This window comes from Indicator indicator, chromosome 13 (assembly GCF_027791375.1).
Source record: "Indicator indicator isolate 239-I01 chromosome 13, UM_Iind_1.1, whole genome shotgun sequence".
Classification (NCBI taxonomy): domain Eukaryota; kingdom Metazoa; phylum Chordata; class Aves; order Piciformes; family Indicatoridae; genus Indicator; species Indicator indicator.
In genome coordinates, this window is record NC_072022.1 from 13,037,702 (window position 1) to 13,060,393 (window position 22,692).

The 22,692-nt window shown below is 45.2% G+C and overlaps 1 protein-coding gene across 1 annotated transcript in view; it reads left to right on the forward strand.

The window, feature by feature from the left end:
* The first annotated feature begins 1,844 nt into the window (after positions 1 to 1,844).
* GPC1 (glypican 1) overlaps positions 1,845 to 22,692 on the forward strand; it is a 214,450-nt gene continuing 193,602 nt past the window's right edge. Inside the window, exon 1 of the mRNA XM_054386073.1 lies at positions 1,845 to 2,001. Within this exon, the coding sequence (XP_054242048.1) occupies positions 1,845 to 2,001 (157 nt within the window). The remainder of the gene's footprint in view (positions 2,002 to 22,692) is intronic.

The following is a 22,692-nucleotide window of genomic DNA, read 5'->3' on the forward strand; positions in this document are numbered from 1 at the left end:
TAGGTTTTAACTTCTGGTGGTAATGATGTGTCACCTTAGTCATGATCTTCATTACAGAATTCTCCCTGTCGTTGCAGTTAGATCCTCTTAATCTGCTCTGTCATATCTCATAGATGACTTTAATTAGTGAGATTTCATAGGAAATCATTAGGCAATTTCATAGGAAAGCAACAACTTTCCCCTTCACCACTGCCATCCTTGCCCTCCCTTGGGCTCTCTCTCACTTTGCTGTCACTTACCTCTCCCTTATTCATTCCTCAGGAGAACAAGTGGTTTTGGAACAGCAAGATGAATGACCCCACGTGTTTTTGCATGTCTGAGTGACTGACTAGTCCAAAAGGTACAATCTGTGGCAAATTTTTTTGAGTTTTTGAGAGGGACCATTGTGCTGGTGGCATTTCTGTGGGGGGTTTTGGATAGGTAGCAAGGTATAAGCTCACACGAATACTTCAGCTGAAGGACGTGCAGATCCTTCTCTTTTTGCGGTAGAGAATAACTGCTCTGATCTCTCGGAGGAGTGATCTTTGGGTCCCCTCTCTGTTGCGAAACGTGTTCGATACAAAAGCCTGCAAGCTCATCTAGGGAGTAATACAACGGCATTACCTTGATACACGTTGATGGCAGGTGTCTCGGTTCTGGGGGAAGCAGTTTAAAACAGGGCTGGGAGAGCTGCAGAGCACCGGGTTCAGGGGCTGGCAAGCTCCTGGAGTAACTGAACTTCGAAGCTGAGAAGTTCAAAATCGTGTCTCTTCCTACATCTGCTCTGAAAGGGGTACTTTCAGCCCTGCCTGGACCGTACTGGCTTCCCAGGCTCTCAATTCAGATGCTTTCTACTCGTCGGTCTGACTCAGTGGGTTTTAAGTCTTCTCTGTTGTTATTTTCCCACCGAATTTGAGGAAACCGGGGGTCTTCGGGTTCAGGACACGGCCCAGGACGCCGATAAAGATGGGTTGAGTCCGTATTCCAAGGCCGGATTAAAACCTGGCGGGGAAGCGGCCGTCCGCGTAGCCGCCGGGACCTCCCGTCGCAAAGGCGGGGTGGCGATGCTCCTCGCTCTCGGGTCCGGCCGGAGCTCACCGCCTGACCCGCACCGCAGCCGGTCCACCTGGCCCCGCAGTCTCCACACTCGCGCTGGCCTCGGGGCCGGGCCGGGCCGGCGGCGGGGGCGCGGGGCGGTGGCGGCGGGGGCGGAGCCGGGCCCGGGGCGGGGGGCTGCGCCCTGCGCGGGATTGGCGCCGAGCTTCGTGATGCCACGTCCGGCGGGGGAAGCCCTGCCTCGCTCGGGAGCCTCCCCCGCCGCCCGGCTCGGCGCGCAGGTGGAGTGGTGCCGCCGCACGCACGGACCGACCCGCCGAGCCCGGCCACGCCGCGGGAGCAGCCCCCGCAGCCCGCCCCGCCCCACGCTCTGCTCCGCCCGGCCCGGCGGCGCCGCAGCCGGCAACACCGCGGCGGGACTGCCTGGGGATGCAGCCGCGTTAAGAACAAAAGCCTTCTGCGCGGTCACGCTCCGGGGCTTTAAAGCTGCTCGGCCCTGCCAAACTTGGATCTCTGCCCCTTCAACGTCCCCTCTACCCCGAGCCGCGGCGGCGTCCGGATTGAACTCCCTGGCACCTTCCTCGCACGCCTCGGGCAGCGTCTGAGAGCCGCCGTTCCTTCGCCTGCCGCCCTCGCCCTCTGCGCGCCGTCCCGCCGGGGCTGCCCGCGGGCACGGAGGGGGCCGCGCCCCACTCCGCTCTGCACTGCCCGGCACGATACTGCACCGCCTTGGGGATCCCGCCCGCCTGTCCGCCGCGGGACCTTGGCTTTGCCCTTCGCACGGCAGGTGGCGGGGCCAGCGGAGAAGGATGCGTCTCTTCCCGTGGGGATTTTGGCTGCTGTGTGTCGCCTCCGCCCCGGCTCGCGGTGACAGCGGCAGCAAGGCGAGGAGCTGCTCCGAGGTCCGGCAGCTGTATGGGGCCAAGGGCTTCAGCCTCAGCGGCGTGCCCCAGGCAGAGATCTCCGGTGAGTGGGTCCCGCGGAACGCGGTGGGGAGGCGGGCCGAAGTACGGAGCCCCCGGGCCGGGGCAGCCCGTGGGGACCGCTGCGGTCTGGGGCGTCCCCAGGCAGGGCTTTGGGGGTGCTGCGGTGCGGGGGTTTCGCCCGCCACCCGCCGTTGGAGTTTGTCTCGGTCGTGGGTGGCGAGACGAACAGACCCGAGAGATGCTCTCGAGGGCCGGACATCCCCTCTCCCCTTGCACCCCCGTCCCCCATAGCCGCTGCCCGGGCTGGGAAGGGTCTCATTCAACGGTGGTGATGAGAATGCAGCTGTGGGAGAGGGGCTGAGCGCACCGAGTGTGCAGCGGTGGTTTGCTTTTCTTTATTGTCTCCTTCTTTCTGAGTACGATTGAAACGGTTTCAGGGTTTTAGTTCAGAAATCAGAATAATCAGATTGTAATGGGTTTTGGTATTGGCGCTGAAAACTGTCCTAAGGTTACGAGACAAAATAATTGATTTTTCTTAATCTTCTTTTGGATGGGAAACGAACCTATAAATGGTATTTGTCACTCCTTCAAAATGCAGCAGGAGTAAACTGACCCAGTGTCGAGCTTGTAAAACATAGAGAAAACGTGAGCAACCAACATCAGAGGGTGTCCTCTTGCCTTCATCCTGGTTTTGGGCAGAAAACCACTGAAATACCAAAGGCTATTCAAGGGCTGGTTTATATTGGGTGGTTTGGGGCTTTTTTTTTTTTTTTTTTTCTCCTCCCGAAGACTTGGTGAAAATATGCTGAGGTATTGAATTTTTTTTAGCTCTCATTTAAGTTTTGATACACCAACTTGTGACCCGTGTCTTAGAGCTCTCTCCTTTACTTGTGGGAGCTTCTTCCCTCAGACAAAGCATAAAACATGCAAGCGTACGTGCCAAAGCCAACCTACAGGGACATCCCAGTAAAATTGCAGTTTGTAGTTCACATCTAAACTACAGAATGCCTTGTGTTGAATATTTCATGGTGCAGTTTTCCAGGGAAACCAGTTCATTATCTGACCCATGAACGGAGAAGGCTGAACAGTATGCATGTCTCATAAATGTGAACAAATTAGTATTTTCTTTGTCAAGTTGCAACCAAGAGTAGATTTCCAAAATCAAATGAGCAGCCCTTAAAGCTAAGCAGCAGGGAAATTCAAAATCATTTGAATGTCACTATTAATAGAATAGTAATTCAGTTGAGCAAGAAAGTGGCTGCATCTAACTGTTAGAAATGTGAATCCATTAGAGCAGTCATGTTTCAAGCGGAAAGTTCTTGCAAGACCAAGTGTTTACAAATACTCGTGGAGATGGCTACAGCATCGCTTGCAGGATAGTACTACAGGGGCAGTCATTCAGGATTGTCTGAGCTGTGCTTACAAGTATCACGTATCGCAGGTTAACAGCCAGTAAAACATCTCATTGCCTGCAGATTGTTGAGGCCCAAAAAGTAACAGAGGATGCACAGATTTCTAGGAACCAGGAGCTTTGTTTCCTGCTGTCTATTGATGTGAACGTGTACCCTGACAGTCTCAAACAACAGTAGTTAAAATCCTGTTACTCTAAAGAGGGAAACTCTATAGATAAACGCCATAAAAACTTGAGGAATACCACACAGAAAGCAGTATGGAGAAAGACTTAAGGGAAGGAGGTTCCACACATAAACCTGCCGCTGGTATTATTAGCCCACTATTTAAAACAGCTAGCGAACTTAATGATTCTCGGTGGTAATTATCATGCCTATCTTCTGACTGAGATATATTCAGTCAGATATATTCCTGCCCTTTTCTGTTGCTTCAGTACTTGCCCTGGAGTGAAAACATTGGTACATTAATACTAACCTCAGAAATGTTCCTAATAAACTACAGCATTGTATATTGAATATGCTTCTTAGCAGTTGGCAGAAATTGACTCCATTTTTGTTGTCTCCAAAAAGAAGAGTCTTAAGAACCTCCTTCAGTATCTCCACTTGTAGTAAGTACAGGATTGTGCAGTTTATCATCAACATTTTGTCAAACTACTACATCATTACTTAAGCCTGGTTTAAACAGCTTTAGTTCAGCTTCCTGACCTTGGGGGTTGTAATCTGCATGGAGTCTTGTCAGTTCACACCTGCTTGACACCTGCCCATGTATATGCATGGACATATGGCAACTTTTGGCTAAGTTAAGACATGCTGATGAAAATGGTTCAGTGGTGGTTTTGGTTGGACCTATGCTGAGGTTTCCTGATGTTGTCAGAGAGGTTCAAGAGATATTTCAAGAAGCACTTTTTTGTCTTACTCGGAGCCCTTTGGAGGCAAAAGCACTTCACTTTCTCTCCAAGGAGACCTTGTTGTTCCTTCCCTTTCCATTACTTGTCCTGAAGCAAAGGGAAGAACTCATTTCTTGGCCCCATCGCCTTGTTCTCAAGCAGTGCTGCCATACTAGGCTGACCTTACTCCTGTCTACTTTGAACTCGCTTCAGGCACTACTTGGTATGTGTTGCTGTCACACCAGCCTGGCACCAGGAGCCAAACCACACACTGCTTTTACCTCCAGAACTTAACTTCAAAAGGCTTTTTGTAAGCTCCCATGATGCAGGCTCTGACTCAGGCAGAGATGGCTGTGTTTATGTTGGGTTTAGAACACTTATTGATGCTTTACACCTTCTAATCTGTATTCTTTGTTATGATTTAAGAGGATTATGAGTAATATAAAGTATCTGCAGCTCACCAGAAGGTAGTCCCTGCTTACAGCTGTACAGATCAGTTAGGGAAGCAGGCATACAGTTATTAGCTGACTAATAGATACGCATCTGATTCAGGGATAGACGTAGCTTACCAGATTTCTCATGAACCACCTAGACAGAGGTTCCTGGTTTTTTGCTAATGTTGTACAATGCCTTTACCATGTCTAAGCACTTTATATGTGTTAGGTGCTGCTATTAAGTGTGTTTAGGGAGTATACAAGGTGTTCTATCTCACTACTTTGAAGTCAATGGCAAAACTCCCAAACATGAAAGAAGTGTCTGCTCGTATTAGTAATCCTGACAGACAGACATGCACTCAGAGTCCCAGGTGAAGATCTGCTTAGAATAAAGTTTCTAATACGGGGAAAATGTTCCCTGCTCCTTGGGCTTGGGAAAATTGGAACACTTGCTTTGGTAAGATATACTAACAAACAAAATTTTCCTTTGTGTTGGAGGGTGTTCCTGCTCACTGGCTGCATGACCCCCATTCTCTTTCTATGATAGATACAAAAATGGGAAAACAGTTTGAGAGCTTCCAGCTCTTCTGTTTCCTTTCGAGTCTTCTGCAGGTAGCAAGCCTCAGTTCCATGGTAAGCAGACACCTTCACCCCATCACAAGTTCCCCACTCTAGTGACTGATGGAGAGGGGTGCCCTTCTCTAGGTGTACTTCTTAGTGCCTATGCTAAGGGCTGATCATCTTGGGCTCACATCATGGTTTGTGATGTCAGCCTACAGCAGAAAATATTGCACTTTGTGGAGGATGTCCAGTTTCCTCTGCTGACCTGATGGTGTGGTTTATGATTAGTGATGTTGGATGGATAACTGCTCCCCAGTGTCTCAAGCAGAGACAGTTCTCTCATGTACTGGAGAAAACTTGAGAGTTTGATTTGACATGGATATGCTTAACCTTTGCTCAGTGTTTGGGCTAGGCTTCTGCTTTGGTTTATTACCAAGATTAATCTTTCCTAGACTTGGTTTACTACTAAGTTGAGTTTGTTGACACTGGTAGTAGGTGTAATGTAGCAAAGGAAGAGGAGGGTACATTAAAAAAGCCACCTGGACTTCTCCAGGCCGTATTGCTGCCCATCTTGTCATGTGTATGCTTCCCTGGTTCCTTAGCTGAAAGGAGTCACAACAGCTTTTTTAATCTTGTGGTCATTTCAGTCTGCATAATTTGGCTTCATAATGAAAACATTGTCAAGTGCATGTGTTAGAGCCATTTGGAGGAGTGTTAGTTAAGTAGAGGATGGGACTTGACAAGGCTCTTGGGTGTGAAAAGGGCAGTGAAACCCAGTATTGGAGGTCGTTTTAAATTCTGACAGTAGCACCGTAAGAGACATAAATGCAAAGATGGGCAAACCTGCATCTGTGATATGAAAAATAAAATCTGGAGCTCCTCCACTCCGAAGGAAAGATATTTATTCCTTAACTGAAAGAGGACACTGTTCCAGCACTTTTTGAGGCTGTTGTTACATTTGGTTTGTAGTTACTTGAGGCAGACAGGATTTCTCAAGGTTAGCTCCTGTATGGTGAACTCCTAAATGCAATATCAACCCGTTTACACTAATGAATTTGTTAGGGGCAAATTAGAATGGCTTCTCTAGCCTGCCTGGTTTAGGGTGCTGTATCTGATGAGGCAGAACTGAGGGACTTGTGCCTTTTCCTACATCTGGCAAATATATTGGTTCGAATGTTAGAGAAGGCCATGCCTGAACTGCGTATCTCCAGTTCTGTTCAACTTAAGATCTACACCTTGCCATTGTTAATTTGTGGCTGCGGCGTGCCTGTACAAAGCAATTATGGAAATTGATCTCTGGAGAAAAATGGGCCCCCTCTAGCGGTTAGTGCCAGCTGCAGCCCGGAGCAGCCCGAGCCTATGCACGCCCAGGGCTTCCCTCAGCCAGGTCTGAAATCTGGGAGGCTTTATACTTAGTCTTTAGCATTTTGTGGTGTTGACGTTATTTTTAAGAGAATCTGCCTTTCTGTCACAGTGATACGGATGACTAAGCTCTCACCACGTAATTATCCTTATCAGCTGTGTCTGACAAAACTATTTCAACAGCTTCTTTTGTTGGTGAAGCAAAAGCCTCATATTTTCTTTTCAGAAAAACCTGCATGCATATATAGCTGGAGACACCCACCACCACCACTGTGTGAAGCTGCAGAGCTCACCTTGTTTCTCCTTTTCTTGCCCTGTAAGTGCCCTGCTGTGTTTAAGAACACGTCAGTCAATCTCTGGATGTGCTGGAGGGGTTTGATAGGAGATGTGTGGTTTTTGGCAGGGTTTGTGAAACAGGTGGTTTAATGTTCTATTGCTTTCAGTACAATTGTTTCACATTGAGGGGACTGGATAGATACATTCCTTTGGGTAATTTCACTAATTAAGTGTGCTTTGACTTAACCAAAGGTGAGGAGGGACCTACTAAACTGTGTATTTGGAGCCAGAGGTTTTATTTTCCTTGCAGTTCACAACAATAACTGAACACAGAGGCTGTGGAGCCCCTGCCCAGCAGCAGCTGAGCACAGGCTCTGCACCCACCACTGCCCATTGGACTGGGGAGGGAAGGTTAAAGTATCATCTATTTTTATTGCAGCATCAGATTACAATAGGCACAGTATAGAAAGTGAAGGCAGGATACAAGGTTGACCCCAGCCTCACATAGCTGCTGTTCTGAGCGCTACCCCTGACCCTGCTGTCTGCAGAAGTCTCAGCACTGTGCCGCTGGAGCCAGTGCTGCAGTTTTGATCCCTGGACATAGCTTAGGTGTACCTGGTGCTTGTTTTGTGGGATTGTGAAAGTGAGGGGCAGGGTGGGTGGGATGGCAATTGGCAGGTGTCACTGGCATAGGGAGAACTTCTACATTTGTTTTCAGTGTTCAGCTGGAAATGCTTAGGAATTTCAGGGGAAACCCAGGGAAATAGATGTCTCAATTCAGTGAAAATCTGCAGGCTTCCTTGGGGGAAACAGCTTTAATTTCTGTTTGCTAACCTGGCTCCTGTTGAACGTGAGTTATTTCTATATATTTGGTTTCATGTTTTGTCCACTGAAGTACATCTAGCAGGTGGATAGTCATTTGGAGAGGAAAAGGTCAAGATAGTTTGCTGCTCTGGCATACAGTTGACCCTGCCAGCTCTGCCCAACTTCTGTAACAGGGCATACCTACCTCCAGATGAGATTGCTTGCAGGAAAGCAGCAAGCAGCTTCCAAAGTGGTACATGCATGTGTTGTTCCAGCTCAGAGAAGCAGCAACAGGCCCTGCAGAGAAGTCTTCAGCAAGGCATTCTGTCCTGCCATGACCAAGTATCTGCTGCAACGGCAAGGTGTCTGCTGCTAGAAGCACAGCCAGCTCCCCATGCTTAATGTGCTGTGTAGCTGCTGCCTTTGACAGCAGAGCTTGGCTCTAACTGCCTCTGATACACACAGGGGTCCTACCATATAACCCTGAGCATGCTCTGCTGCAGCAAGGCATGTAGCAAACACGTAGATTCACCTTTTTGACTTTTTCTGTGGGAGAGCATCTCCTTAGTATTAATTCAGAAAGGAGTTGGATGTGCTACTTCTGGTTGCAGGACCGCAAAGCTGAGGAGGGCTCTTGACACTTTCATGTGCTCTTCTGAACTTTCTGCATAGATTGAGTCTTTCTGAAAATCCTAAGCAATTCCCTCCTTGTTTCCACTTGTGTAAGTCAGGTCAAAATTGGGCTTTCTTCTTCAACGCTTTTCCAAGCTCTTACTACCAGGCACAGCTGTGAGAAAGAAAAAGAGATTCAGTGGGCAGCTTGGTGGGGCCGACACTCCACCTGCTTGGGTGGTGACCTGGAGGAAGTCCATACAGAGTCTCATCACCTTTAAATCTCCCTGGAATAAAAAGTCACATTCTTGCTTGTTCCACAGACAGGAAAGCATTGACAGTGTCTGCCTGACAGCTGTGGGGATAATTCTCCCCCATCGTGATGGGGAGAGACCTTGAGAAGGGAGACGCTAAAGCTTGCCAGAACCCTTGTAGCAGTTGCTTGGAGGTTATTCCATCATGTTCTGTAGTTTATGTGCATAAAGTTGCTGTAGCTGCCATTGCATTAGGATGCTTACCCTCAAAGTTACAAAGAAATAAAGAATCCTCTATGAAAGCAGAAAATGTCTTTTTCCCTCTCTTGCGTGAAGGACAGATTGCGCTCTCCTGTGATGTCTATATACCCTGACACTTTGTTGCTCAGGATATGTTATATCCCTGACAGGTGAAACCTGTCTGGGAGTAACATTTGATTCCCAGGGAATCGAGTTACCTCTGTTGCCAGATCGTTCTGCAAAAAATAATGGAGCTTTAGACTGTAGACAACTTAAAATACTTGTCTGTACATGACAGAGCTCTGAGCTGGGTCAAGCCTTCTGCCCAGTAATGCCCAGAATTCCTGTTTTGCTTGGAATTCTTCAGATATGGCAAACTTCTTTCTTTCTTTTCTTTCTTACAGTTTGAATGAGCGGTGTGCCATGACAGTTATTGACAACACATTTGCTCTGAGTTTTAGGAATTGCATTAATCACAATTGTGTTGACTATACACAGATTATAAAACTAATTTAATTTTTCTTGCCTTTTCATATACAGTGCACCATGAATCAAAAGTACAGAATTGCCCAGCTGTTATAAATTCTGATGCTAGTGACATGAGCAAAACAATTTTTAAATTGCCATGCATTCCTCTGAAATACTGAAAAGAAAAAAAAAAAAAAGAAAAGGAAAAAAAAAGGAAGAAAACAGCAACAAAAAAGTTTTACTGTGTGGTTTCAGGAACCAGTACAATAGTTCTTAGGCAGACAGTCAATCTTTTCTATGACTAAAATGCAAATACTCTGTGACAAATAGTTTTGGCTTACAAAAAATTGGTATTTTATAGGATTGTAAAACTATACTGTATAATTTAGTTGGAGTGTTTCCACTAGTTTTACCCAAGCCTCTTGCTTTTCAGCTGGAGCAGACAGGCGTGTTTCTAAAATATGAATATCTTAGAATTTCTTTTAGCTGTAAATTTTGTTCATAAATAACAATACGATAAAAGCACTGACAGAATTAAGATTAATTTTACATTTTAAAAGCACAGATGAAAGAGGCTACTTTAGTCTCCTCTGCTCTCAGTTTATGCTGTTGCATGAGTGGCAAAGCAGGGAGCTGCTGTATTAGCATCTCATGTCTGTTTTTGTTACCTCACCAGATAAACTGAATGGTGGAAATCAGGTAGTGTAATTACCATGTGGGTCTGGCAGGAGGGAGATGTGGTCCTAGTCCCCATCTGGATGCATATTTTCACCATGAAGCTGGAAAAGCCACTTTGCTCATTTCAGCAGTTTCTTCTACCGTAAACACTAAATTACCATGAGCAAGCTTGAATTACTGATGGGAAGTTTGGGTTATTAGACTCTTGTTCCTAGATGTAAGAGTTGCCTTAAAAGAGAGCAGTGGTCTTTTCCCTGATGCAGTTGCTCACTGTGCACAGCTGCATGAGTTTAAACCAGTTGTATAACCAGTTCAGATTTTACAAACATCTGTTTGGCTTTGTGACAGAATACTAAACAAGGCCTGCAATAATACCCCTCTTGCTCCCCTTTCATTTGTGGGAGGTCCCACAGAGGCTTCCATGTTGAGGGAGAAGGAGGCTGGTATTTTTATTAGAGAGGCTCTCTAAGGCCAAACCATAGCTAGAGACTCATCTGCTGTGAATTTGAGGAAGGGCTGCACAATAGTGGGAACCCGTGGGTAGAAGTCCCACTGACTCAGCCACAGGCTCCCTAGGGCCTGTGCCCCATCCTCTCTGATGGTGGTAGGATGTAGCAATGTCCCAACTGCTTGTGCAGAGAGATTGGGAAGTGCCCTGGGAGGTCAGAGTAATGTTCCAGTTTGCCTTTTACCTTTCGTCTGCCATAAGCATGTTCCCTAAATGAATGTAAGTCTGGATAAGGAAAATTGATAAGTGTGTTATAAATACGTATAGGAATCTCTAATGTGTCAGGTAGTGGAGTCCCTGCACAGAGCAAATTGTAGGGAAACCTTCTTGTTCCTCAGTGCTGCCTTGGAGGCACTGTCCTCAGGTCAGTGAGCAGATACCACATTGTCTTCCCAGGTGAGTTTGTGGTTTTGTCCTTTTCGTAGGTGTTGCATTAAGGTGATTTAGAACAGCATCTGCTGGATTTGCTCTGTCTTGGGAAGTTGTATTTGATTTTATTTAAATAGGAAAGGACTTGTTTGGGTAACTGATGTCCAACGTCAGTCATGTGGTGGTGGTGGACGACTCTGCTTCTCTCTCTGTGATGTTCAACAGCCACTTCTTACCAACTTGACTATCATTCTCTACAACTACCTGAAATGAGGTTGTAGCAAGGTGGGGGGTGGTATTTTCACCCAGGTAACAAGCAATAGAGCAAGAGGAAATGGCCTCAAGTTGTGCCAGGAAGGTTTAGGTTGATATTAGGAAAAATCTCTTCACCGAAAGGGTTGTCAAGTCCTTGAACAGGCTGCCCAGGGCAGTAGTTGAGTCACCATCCCTGGAGGTATTTGAGATGTATGGATGTGACACTTGGGGACATGGGTTTGTGGGACATGGCAGTGTTAGATTTATGGTTGGACTCAATGATCTTAAAAGTCTTTTCCAACCTGACCAATTCTATGATTTTATGACTCATGGCAGTTTTGTTCTGTGCCCAAAATACAAACTTTTGCAGTCACGTGCTGGGTGTGTGCTGGGTTTATGATGGATGAGAGCATTGTCTGCCCATGTGCCCTCACAAACACACACACCTGCCATGCAACTGGGCAAGTCCCCTATTGGGTATGGTACTATAGCTATACTATGATGTAGCAGGCACCTTTACACTCTCGGCGCATAAGGAATCATTGGTATGGCTTTAAAATGTATCCATAAACGTAGGAATGATTCAACTAGTCCAAAGCCAGGGCCCTACTGCTTTGCTTTCCATGTTGGTGTAGAGGTGACATTAGTGTCCAGAACAATTTTGTGTTTGAAAGGGATGGAGCATACAGCTATGACTTTATGACAAGCTGACTGCTGCTGTTGTGAGAAGTACCGCCGGAAGAGAGGTCATAGTTTATTGCCAAGAAACTGCAAGCAACTCATGAGGTTTATATATTTATATGTGTGTTTGTGTGCCCATACATGGGGTGGTAGCTATGGAAAGGAAATTCCTACAAGCAGCTCTTGAGCCTATTCCCTGGGAGACGTAGACTGGACCATTCTTGGCTTCGGATGGAGGAGGGGATGTGGCTTTTTTTGGACCTGCTGCTGGCTCAGTCCCAGCTGCAGAGACAGTGCTCCCGTGGCAGCTTTCACAGCCATTGTCCCTGTGGGATGGTATTTCCCTGCCTGAGCTCAGATGTGCAGCAGCTTCCCAAGATGTGAAAAAGTGAGGAGTGCCTGTTCAGTGATTGTGAAACTGCTTTTGGAGCATGATGCCTCATTTCAGGCTACTCTGTGAAGGAAAGCTATGGCTGTATTGGAGGAAGTCAGGCACAGGCCACCAAGATGGTTAGGGTGCTAGAGAGCATGATGTACAAAGGGAAGCTGTAAAATCTCTGTTCAGCATTGAGAAGTAAAGTCTAGAAGAAAGAAGACTAGAGGCGATCCCATTGCTGTCTGCAACTACTTAGTGTGTGGGAATAGAGAAAATTGGCTGTATAAGGGCAGGGTGAGAGGTGGCAGACACAAGCTGGAAGTGGGAAAAATATAATTTCGTACATGGGAAGACTTTTCAGCGTGAATAGGCTCCTGGAATAGGAGCCCAGAGAGGTGGTGGGATTTCCGTCTCCGTCCTTGAAGATATACAGAGTTGGAGTGGACAAGGCCCTGGGACACCTGCTCTAGTTGGCCCTGCTTTGAGTGAGGGTTGGACTAGAAGGCTGCAGAAGACCTTTCAGCTCAAATTATTCTGTGGTTCTGTCTAAAGGCTGCAGTTGTGCCATACACAGAGAAACTGGGTGTATGTGTAGGTAAAGCTCTTCCATTAATGAAGGTCTTCAGAGGAGAAGAGGTAAAAAAGAAATCCTCCCAGTACTGCCATGTAATATTTGTATTTTTTGAACTTATTTATTAGTTTATGAAATATGACACCTAGTAAATTCAAAGAGGAGAAGCAATGTTCTCCTATGTGTGTAAAATCCTGTGCTGGTGCTCTAGAGATCTGAGTTCAATTTTCTGCTAGGGCACATGTGTCTAGTGTGACCTTGGGCAAGTTGCTCAATCTGTTTATATCTTCAATCCCCATCTGTTCGTTACTGTCTTTAAATTATAATATCTTGGGTTTGTAATTTGTCTTTAAGTTTTAAAGTCTTGGAGTACTAAGTCTTGCTGTTTCTTTGTATTTCACTATATAGTACTTAGCACAATGGGACAATAAATCTTCATCAGTCCCATGATACATGAATAATAAACAGTAAGGGCGTAATTTAGGGCCACATTCTGCCTCTGTTTTCATGATGGATAAAGACGGGGATTTTGTTGATTAAAATGTTGTGCTGTTCAACCTAACGAAGATACAGGGGCCTTACTGAACAGATTTTTATGAGCCTGTTGTTGTCTCTTTTAGTGTGTTGGGTTTTTATTTTGTTTCATCATTACTCATTGATTGCAAGTATCTAAACAATTTGTTTGGCGGATCAGGGAATAATAAATTCCTTTAATCTGTACCTCTTTCAGTTTAATTATCGTTAACTCATTACTTAGTGTTTAGTTCAGTGGGTAATGAACTCTGTGGTGAAGAGTTGGATAGAACTGGATTCTCTGGTCCTTTTGAAGGTACAAACCAAAAGTGCAGAGTCACCGAACATTTAACTCTGGGTTAGATTGAAGGTTACCAGTGGGCGTACTGCAATTACCTTTGCAGGCCTGAATATAGGTTCACATGATTTCAGCTGGTTCCATGCCTGCATTGCATCATGTTTGTTACTTTATTTTTAAACTGGTGACTACCATGTAGCCAGCTCTTTTTGTCTTGATTACAAGACAGCATCTAATAAAATCATATGTAGTACAATCCTAATTATTACAGACAGAATACATTTGTGACTCTGATAACACTTACTGCATTAAACTACTTCCTGCAGAGTTTAATAGTGTGTTCAGACCTTCCCATTTCAGCTGCAGCCAGGGGAATAAATATTTGATTCGCTCAGGGGGTGCTCTGCTCTCTAGTGCCGTGCTGCTGAGCATGTAGATTGTTTGGAGATTACCCATTTGTCTCATTTCTTCATCCTGCAATTTTTGTTGCCTTTTCATCACAGCAAACTCAGTGAGCTGTACATAGCAGGTGTTGGCCATCCTGCTGTGATGTGCCAGCGGCAACTTCTGAGGCAGTGGCGGTCCTGAGGAGGGTGTTACTGACACCAGAGAGTATGCACAGGTCAGGGTCATCATCGCCATCGCTTTGCTTTCACCTCAGCTCTTCAGTTTGCCCCCCGAAGCCAACATCCACTGTGTCATGTGTAACACCAGCATATTTTTAAACACCTTGGCTATATATGTTAAGCTTTCTTCCTCAGGATGTGGAAAGCTAGACACCAGAAGTTAGAGGAGACTAATGTACCAGGGAGGGGAGCAGGACATGTGGAGTCACTCTAAAAATGAACAGCAGATTGTTCATCCATTGCTGCCTGCTCTTGCACCCTGGCAGGCTGGCTTCACGCATGCCTCCCTCCCTTCTGCAGCTATTCACACAGGAATTTGAAAGAGTAAAAATACTACCAAGACTTTTTCCCTTGTCAGCAAGGCTGAGACTCTGATGCAGACCATGTAGCCTGCAAACACAGTTGCCCTTGGTAGGAATGTAACTTTTTCATCAGAAAAAGCTTTTTCAGCTAGAAAGAAGTAAAGAGAATAGGGATTTTGGTGAGAAACCATGCTGAATGTCTTCTGAGGGTCTGGCAACATGTCAGAAAGGTTGGCTATGGCTGTATGTCCGGGATCAGTATTGAAATGTTCATTATGGACTTGCTAGTGCATTCTGCTTAGTCATCAGGAGAAGGCAGTTCATAGCACTCTTATTAGTTGACCTTTCTCAGCACAAGTTTAATGCAGTGCACTTTCATGCAAATTAAATAAGATCCTGGGTTCCCTAGAATACTAAGCTTCTGTTCTGGAAATATATTTCCACTCATGGGGAAGGAGTTGTTCTTTGCACAGTGTCTCCCACAAAAGCCCTGTTAATATGAATGACATTACCCACATTTGTATAAAGAGAAAATGACAGTTGCCAAATTTGCAAATCACAGTTGTGTTTCTGTCAGCTTTGGCAGTTACATGGCTTCTGGTAACACTAATGAAGGCAATCTGCTTTTAATTTAAAATCCTCCCTGAAGAAAAAAAAATAGCTGGCAGTTGAGGGATTCAGCAGTGTCCTTGTGTGAAACTTCTCTTTCCTTATTTTCTATGATTTGCTTTAGCTGAGGAGAAACTGTTAATTAAAAAATATTGCAAAAGTAGCCAAGTATGCAGGAATGTACTTATGCAACAACTACCTGTACCAGTTCTGCAGTAAATCACTTCTTTGTTTTTATTTGATGAACAATTCTAATTAACAAAATAAAAGTACTGCTTACCTTGCACTTAACTCAGCATGTTTACTACCTCTCATATGATTGAGGGACTGAGGATGGCAGGTTTTGTTTAGATTACTTTTTTGGATTCAGCAAGGCCAATGTGGCCAAGCAGCACAAGGAGGGAGTAATGCCCAGAGGAAGACTCTGCCTGTGGGGCAGTTCTTCCTGGCTGGGATGGGCAGACAGGGAGTACTGAAGGCTGCAGGCTCTCCCAGAAGTCTGGCTGTGGGTCTGTGCCTCCCCGGTCACAGAGAAGGGAGACACAGGAGTAGGGGAAGACAGTGGTGCTCAGACCACATTTGCATGTGGCATTTTTATAAGTTCAGAAGGTACTAGGCCAAATCATGGATCTAGTCAGCATAATTTTGTGCTTTGCAAAATGGTAAATAGTCTGTGCTTGGAAAAGAGTGTAAGGAAATTGTGTCTGTGTATAAAACTTTTCTGTGTACAGCAATGTTTATGTGGTCCTGCAACAGAATCATCTAGAAATTATCAAAATGGCCCTGTGTTGTGGTCACTTGTTTCAGCCCCTGATCCTGCCCTGAATCCTTTGCAGCAGTTCAGAGGAGCTGCAGGCCAGAGCTACATCATGGTATTCTGCCTTTTTCTGCTGTGCAGAGCCTGGACCAGCTTTTGGGACTATAGAAGTTTGAGGGTTGGGCAGGAGATATCAGAAGTCTTCATTAATGAATATAAAGTGACCAGACTACCTGATCAACAACTGTGGTGAACCAAGGACAGTATTTTCACAGGTGCTATTTGACAAAGCCTCATCAGCTGCAGCCTTTCTGCCAGCACCTGGAGACATGGAAATTATTTCATGTTTTGGTGTGCTTTTCAGTTTTCTTGGTTTATTTTGTTTTGGTTTGTTTGATTTTAGTTGGTTTCACTTGTTGTTTTGTTGCTTTTTGTGTTGGTTTGTGCTTTTTTTTTTTTAAAGTACATAAAGATAGAGAATTCTGTCTAGTTTTAGGAGAACCAAAGTAAAATCTACTCTAGAGCTGCTTGAGCTATTTCATAAGTAGGGTAAGCATTTACAATGCTAAATTTTGCACTTTATTGAATTGTAGTGGCTCCTTCAGCACTGCATTTCATGCATGCAGGAAGGGAGGTATTTGGGTTGTTTCACAAATATTTCATAGTGATTTGAGATATATTTGTTCCTTTTTTCATAACAAGTGAAAAATGGCCAGAGATATTAGGCCTGTAGCTTATTGCCCCATCACACTAACACTTGTTTGAAAGGGCTGAGGAGCTATCAACCCCAGGCAGAGCATCACTGGCCTTTGCTGGGATATAAAGTATCACTATAAGCCAGTAGCTGGAGTAATTTTTCTACCCAAAGTTTGGATATCCAGACAGAGTCCTGAGTGCTCTGTTGGTGCTGGTGGAGCAGCAGCTGGTACAAAGGGCTGTAGCTACAGCAGTCCTGGAACAGCTGAAAAGCTGGGCACAGTGTTTCAGGGCTACACATGCAATGTGGTATGCTTAACAGTGCTGACTCCATACTCCCATCTGCTTTAAGGCTATACCCAAGGGACAAAGTTCTGGTCTCATTGCCTCTTCCAGGAGGATTTATCTTGGAATTTTGAAACCTAACCTTCTGCTTTAGCCCTAAATTTAAATCCATAGCTTCTGACTGAACCATATGTCAGTGAAGCACTGGGGCACAGCCATCCTCTGTGCATTTATAATCTGCTGTTGCATCTGGAGTTTGCTGTAGGAACAGGAGCCCCAGGAGGAACCAGCATGGCAAAAGGCATTGTATGGGATGTGCACTTGGGCCACTAGTGTGCTGTCCTCTTAAAAGCCATTCAATTAGCTGCTTCTGTGCTTGGAGAACAAGCACTTGGAGTGGTGGAAAGATGGTTGGTGTCTCATCCAAAGGTCGCCTGAGGTAATCCAGAAGTACTATGCTGTTCCATGGAAGTCCTGTTTTCAGAAGCAGCCATGATCCAGAAGCCTTCATGCACAAACAGAAAGCTCACCATTGCAGCAGAGCCTTCTCCAGACTACAGGCCAGTTGCATCTTCCCTGGTGACCTTGAGGAGGGGGCAAATAATATAACAGATGGAGAAAATGTGTTCTTGTAATTAGAGGGTGATGGGCTCTTTTAAGCAGAGAAGATCTGTTCTTTTAATTAATTAGCTATTTAATATGTTTGTGCAGTGGCATGCCTAAGTAATGTGCAGTTACTATGAATATACTTACTAACGGTAGTAATGGGTGCAGATGGTTGTAATTACCTACACTGATTTCTGCAGTAGTCACACATGCAACACATCAAGTTGGCACAAAAATTGACATGTATTGAATGATTATTTCCTCCCCTCATTCTGTGTGAGTCTGCCCACATGACCTGCCTTTGTACACCTGGATTCCCTGGACTCACTCTTGGGCTGTAACCACTAAGCTGAGACAAGGCTTTAGAATTTAATATATGCACAAAGAACTGAGGCATGGTGAAGATGACTCTAACTTAGAATTTCTCTGCAGTGCCCTACACCGAGTGCTTTAGACTACGTATTTTATCCGATGATGGTGTAGAATCAGGGCTCTAGGGCTTCTGAGGGTTTCTTGTACCTGTATGTGTTGACTGGTTTGCCTTCACAGGGCATGTGGTTCTCACTCTCACAGCCAGGCCTAGGAGTGGTGTGTCAGGGGCTTTGGTGCCCTGCAGTTGCCTTGTAAGAACATAAGTAATGTCTGATTGGGTTACCTCATGGTCTGTCTAGCCCTGCAAGATGTGTCTGATAGTTTTAGCAGAAGATGATATTTAGGAACAGAGTGGCTTTCGCACCCATGGTTTGTGAAGAGGTTACGTCCCTGTCCAGTCCTTTGCAGACCTTTTGTTCGTGAATCTATCTGATCTCTTTTCAAACATCCTGGATAAGGTCTGCTTCCATAAACTCCCATGGAAGCAAGCTCCTTAAGTTCACCTCCCACTATGTAAAGAAGCACTTTCTTTTGTCTGTTTTAAACTGTCAGACTGCTTGAGCTTGCCTGGCTGTTCTTCACTTGGATCATCTGGTCTAAAAGGGCTGGTATTAATAAGCCCAAATACTAAGAGAGAGTTGTATTCAAAAGGCAATTCAAGGTCTGGGGAAGTGATTACACTTTCTTTTCCCTTGGATTTGCCCGGGAAAGGGGTCAGTATCAGATAGTTGTTTAGAAAGGAATCTGAAGTGTTTGGAGTGACTTGAGGATCTGGGAGATCCTGTGTGGCAACAGGAATGGATGCTGCCAAAACCTCTTTTTGCTTCCACACTGAGCAGCACTTGCCTGAATTGGATGATAGGCTCATTTCGAGCCCTGGTGATTGAGGAGCTACTGATCCATGAGGATGAGTTCTAGTTTAGGAAATGGCAAAAACAATTTAGGGGAAGTATGTGTCAGAAAGCATTTCTGGTATTGCTAAGCACTGCTACAGGTATAAGCACCATCTGCTCTGGGATAGCTCAGCATGGAGGAGGAGAAGCAGCTCTAGAAACTGCTATCACTGTGCACTGCAGATCCAGAGGGAAGCAACCAAGCAAGGCAGAACTGCCGGCTGCCGCCCTTCACCTGCAGTCGGCCCTGCTCCGGCGCTGGGGGTGTGCGTGTACCTGCCGTGCAAACTGCTGTGGCCAAAAGGCTCTGGCAGTGAAAGGCCTGGGGATGATTCATGGGTCTGCACTTCTTTGTGGAGTGACATTAATCTTTGCATCAGGAGACTGCTGCTTTGTCTCCCAGGGTTAAACCTTGAAGGTTTGTGATGGCAGTTAAAAAGCTGAGGATACAAAGGGAAGTTTAAAGAAGCCTTGTAAGAGAAATTCGTGTCAGAGAGTGAATAATCTCAAGGCTCTGTGCAGTGTAATGGAGAGCCAATCTCAGGCTGATGACTTTAGCGTAGTCAGTAGTGCAGAAAAGAACTGTAAGTACTTCCAAATTCTATGGTGGCTGTCCTTTCTTTCTACAGCAAAAATATCTCTTGTGTGATGCTGCCTTTTTTTTTCCTTTTCTCTCTCTCTTTTTTTTTTTTTTTTTTTTGTCTTTCTCTTGGAAGGTGCAGATCCTTTTAAATATTTACTCTCCATTTTTCCTATCTGCTTAATTTGTTTTGGGATGCTATTTTTTGGAGTTTTTTGAAGCTTGTTTTGTTAGGCTACTGGGTAAAGCCTTCCTTTTTTGACAGCTTTCTTTACTCATTCTTCAAAGCTTGTCTTTGATGTGAGCTCAGAAACACAGATTTATTTTTTTTTATCACTTTCCCTTGTCAGTTTAAAACCAGCTATGAGTACCACAAACTATTAAAAACAATCTAAGCTAACCTCTCAAGTGATAGACATTCAGGGCCTATTTCTTATTTTCAGGACTCTGTATAGAGCAGACTTTTAAGTTTGAGGAAACAAGAAAGGATGCTATTTGGTGAAGAAACATGATTGCAGCTCAAAAAAGTTCTGTAAAATCCATGTGGAAAAAGGAATAGCAGTGGGATGTCCTGGTGACTTTAATCCTGCAACAAGAAACTAACTACCCGTGCGGTCGCACCTCTCCTGAATTTCTGTTTCTTACACTAATGTAGTTGATCCTGTGCTGATAATTGAGTTAGCTGAATTCATTCCTTCTTCAGCACAAAGGACTAACAGTCTGGCAGGTTAGCTCATAGGCATGTGGAGTGGGAAAGGACAGCTGGGTCCTGCAAACCAGTCCTCTACTATCTCATGAAGGCTGATGTGTGAAGGCCTGCTGAACCACCTCCATGTGTCTTCAAATGCCACTAGCCAGGAATACTTCAAAAGCCAATAATGAGGAGAGGGCAGGTGAGATCAAAAGCATTGCTGGTGTCCCAGTACATGTTAGGAAAGAAGAAATTGTAAGAAAGAGCTGTCCAGGCTTTTTGTTTTTCTTTGTGAGGCAGCAACTTTACAGTTCCTGTAACACCCCATCTCTGCCACTCCAAGGGACTGAAGTGTATGTTGGTACAAACTAAGTGAGGTTTTATCACTTGTCGTGTGCAGCAGTGGTTCTGCTCCTGCTATTTGCAAATAGCACCTGCCACCATGGTCTCTTCTTGGAGTGCAGTGTGCTGACAACCCCTCATCATGCTCATCAGATAGTATCCCTGAGTACCCTGGAGCTGTCCCAGTGCTTCCATTCTTTCAGCTTCTTGCTGCAATCCCCCCAGGAAACTTGCCAGCACAAGTTATCCCATTCAGGTCAGGACAGGCCACCTGCAGTGGATCCTCAGCACTGTGGGAGTCTGGTGAGAGTAAGAAAATTAAAGATTCTTGGAGTCTGCAAACATTAGTGACATAGTCAGCTGTTTCCAAACTTTTGTCTCTCAGAAGCAGCCAACTAACTAGTTGCAGGTCCTGAAGCTAACTAGTAATGAGAACTGATAGAAATAGCTTGGAGAGGAGGACAAGGCCAAGCATAGCACTACAGAAGGAAACCAGCCATTGAAACTGCTACTAGAAAACTTGGGCGTCTCCTTAAAAATAAATTTTCTCACTTCTGCATCCAACTCTGACTTGGTAGTGGAAGGGGCTGGTAGAAGACAAAAACAACTCAAATCCACCACCACCTTCTGCTGACTTGATCAAATAATTTTAAAATGTCTTATGTTCACTTTTTCCAACGATGTTATATTGTAAATTAATAAAGAGGATTTTTCCCCCAATACATAATTACCTTAAATATGATTTTTACTTTTTTTTTTTTTAATTAGTGATTTATAGTTATCTGGCATTGCTCAGAGGTCCCTGATGTGCTGGGAAAGCCGTTTCTCTAGGAGTTCACAGCTCAGAGGTGCTGCTGTAGCTGTGAACAGCAGCATCTGGGCTGAACTTGGCTGTCTCGGGGCTCTGGCAGGCCAAATTTGTGTTTTTTTAACTCTATCAGATTGAGTTTCCTAGTATCCAGACTTTCAATAAGTGGGGTTTGTAGCTTACCCTTAGAAGATCTGCCAAGCTCTCTCAGTCCTGCCTTTTTGGTCTGAATTAAGCATTTTCTTATGGGCAATTTCCTCCTCTTCCTTTTCCACAGCTGCTTGACAGTCCTTTGCAGACATCTGCAAGAGCTGGAGTGTTTGTTTGCATTAACTTAAATGTTTGAGTTACCAAATCCCATGGGACCCTTTATCCTTTCTACTGAAAGAGGGGATGCTTTTTAAGGCCGCTTCTTTATCGTTGAGTCTGCATCATCCCCTGATGGCATAGAATGTTTTCTGATGTTTTGCCCATGCTGTCACCTTCCCACTTGGTTTGTGTGGCGGGATTTTGCAAAGCACTTGGCACCCGACACCTCGCAGGAGGAATGGGACTCTCCCAGCAGCTTTGCTGGATAAGGCTACAGAAATGGGAGCAATGACAGTGGGCAGCTCTGATCGAAGCTCCATTGCTGAAGCTTTCCCCAGTGGCCCACGTTTGTTTCTCAGCTGTCATTCTCAGCTGCTTGTGGATGCAGACAGCTGCTGTTGTCTCAGTGTGGGTTTTGCTTTGTTTTGTTTTAATCTGTCCACTTCATTTATGTGCCTGAATTAGAGCTGAGCTCTTTGAGGATCTAACCACTTGTTTAGATCCTTATGGGAGCACTTTTGAAAGTCTGGCCCTTAGCCTATAAAGATCTTTGATTCTAACTCACACCATATTGGAGAATGAGGTGCCTCTGCATGGTTTTGCTTTCTCTTGCATTTAGCTGACCATCAGGAAGGATATCTGGCATTTGCTACATGAGAGGGCTTATCTGTAATGAATAAAGGAAAGATCTCTACCTTGTCCATTCTGGGAGTTAATGGTACCTATTGAAAAGGGCTTCCAAGATGCAACCTGACCCTTGCTCCTAACCTATATTGAAGTTCTTAAGGCTTTCTCCTACCACTGTAGCCTCTGCTTTCACCTTGTTTAGATAAACACCAGCCTCTTGCAAAGGAGTCTAGACAAATTAGAGTCGCTTCCTTCGTGTCCAGATCATAGCTTACAGGGCTTCCCAAACCAGCAGTCTGTCTGGGTTTCCTCACTTTTCAGTGGTAGTTCTGCAGCATTTGGTAAGGTCCCAAGACGGGTGTGCAGGGACAGTCTGTGAAGACCTTTCATCACGATTGGCAAGGTGAAAATCTGACTTAGCACACACAGAGGTCAGGGTTCTGAGTTTTATTCAATTTAGTCATGAGGAAAGGATATGCACTGTGTTTCTGGAGCCAGAAATCTCTCTGCAACAGAGGCAGTGCAGCCAGGGCTTTACAACGTCCCTTGTAACTCTGAGCAGAGCATAACCTCAGTCTTTGCATTTCTGTTGCATCCTCTTACAGACACATTTCCATCAGCAGCCAAGGCTCAGACTAGGTGGGGAGCTTCAATGCTCAGAACAAATGGGGA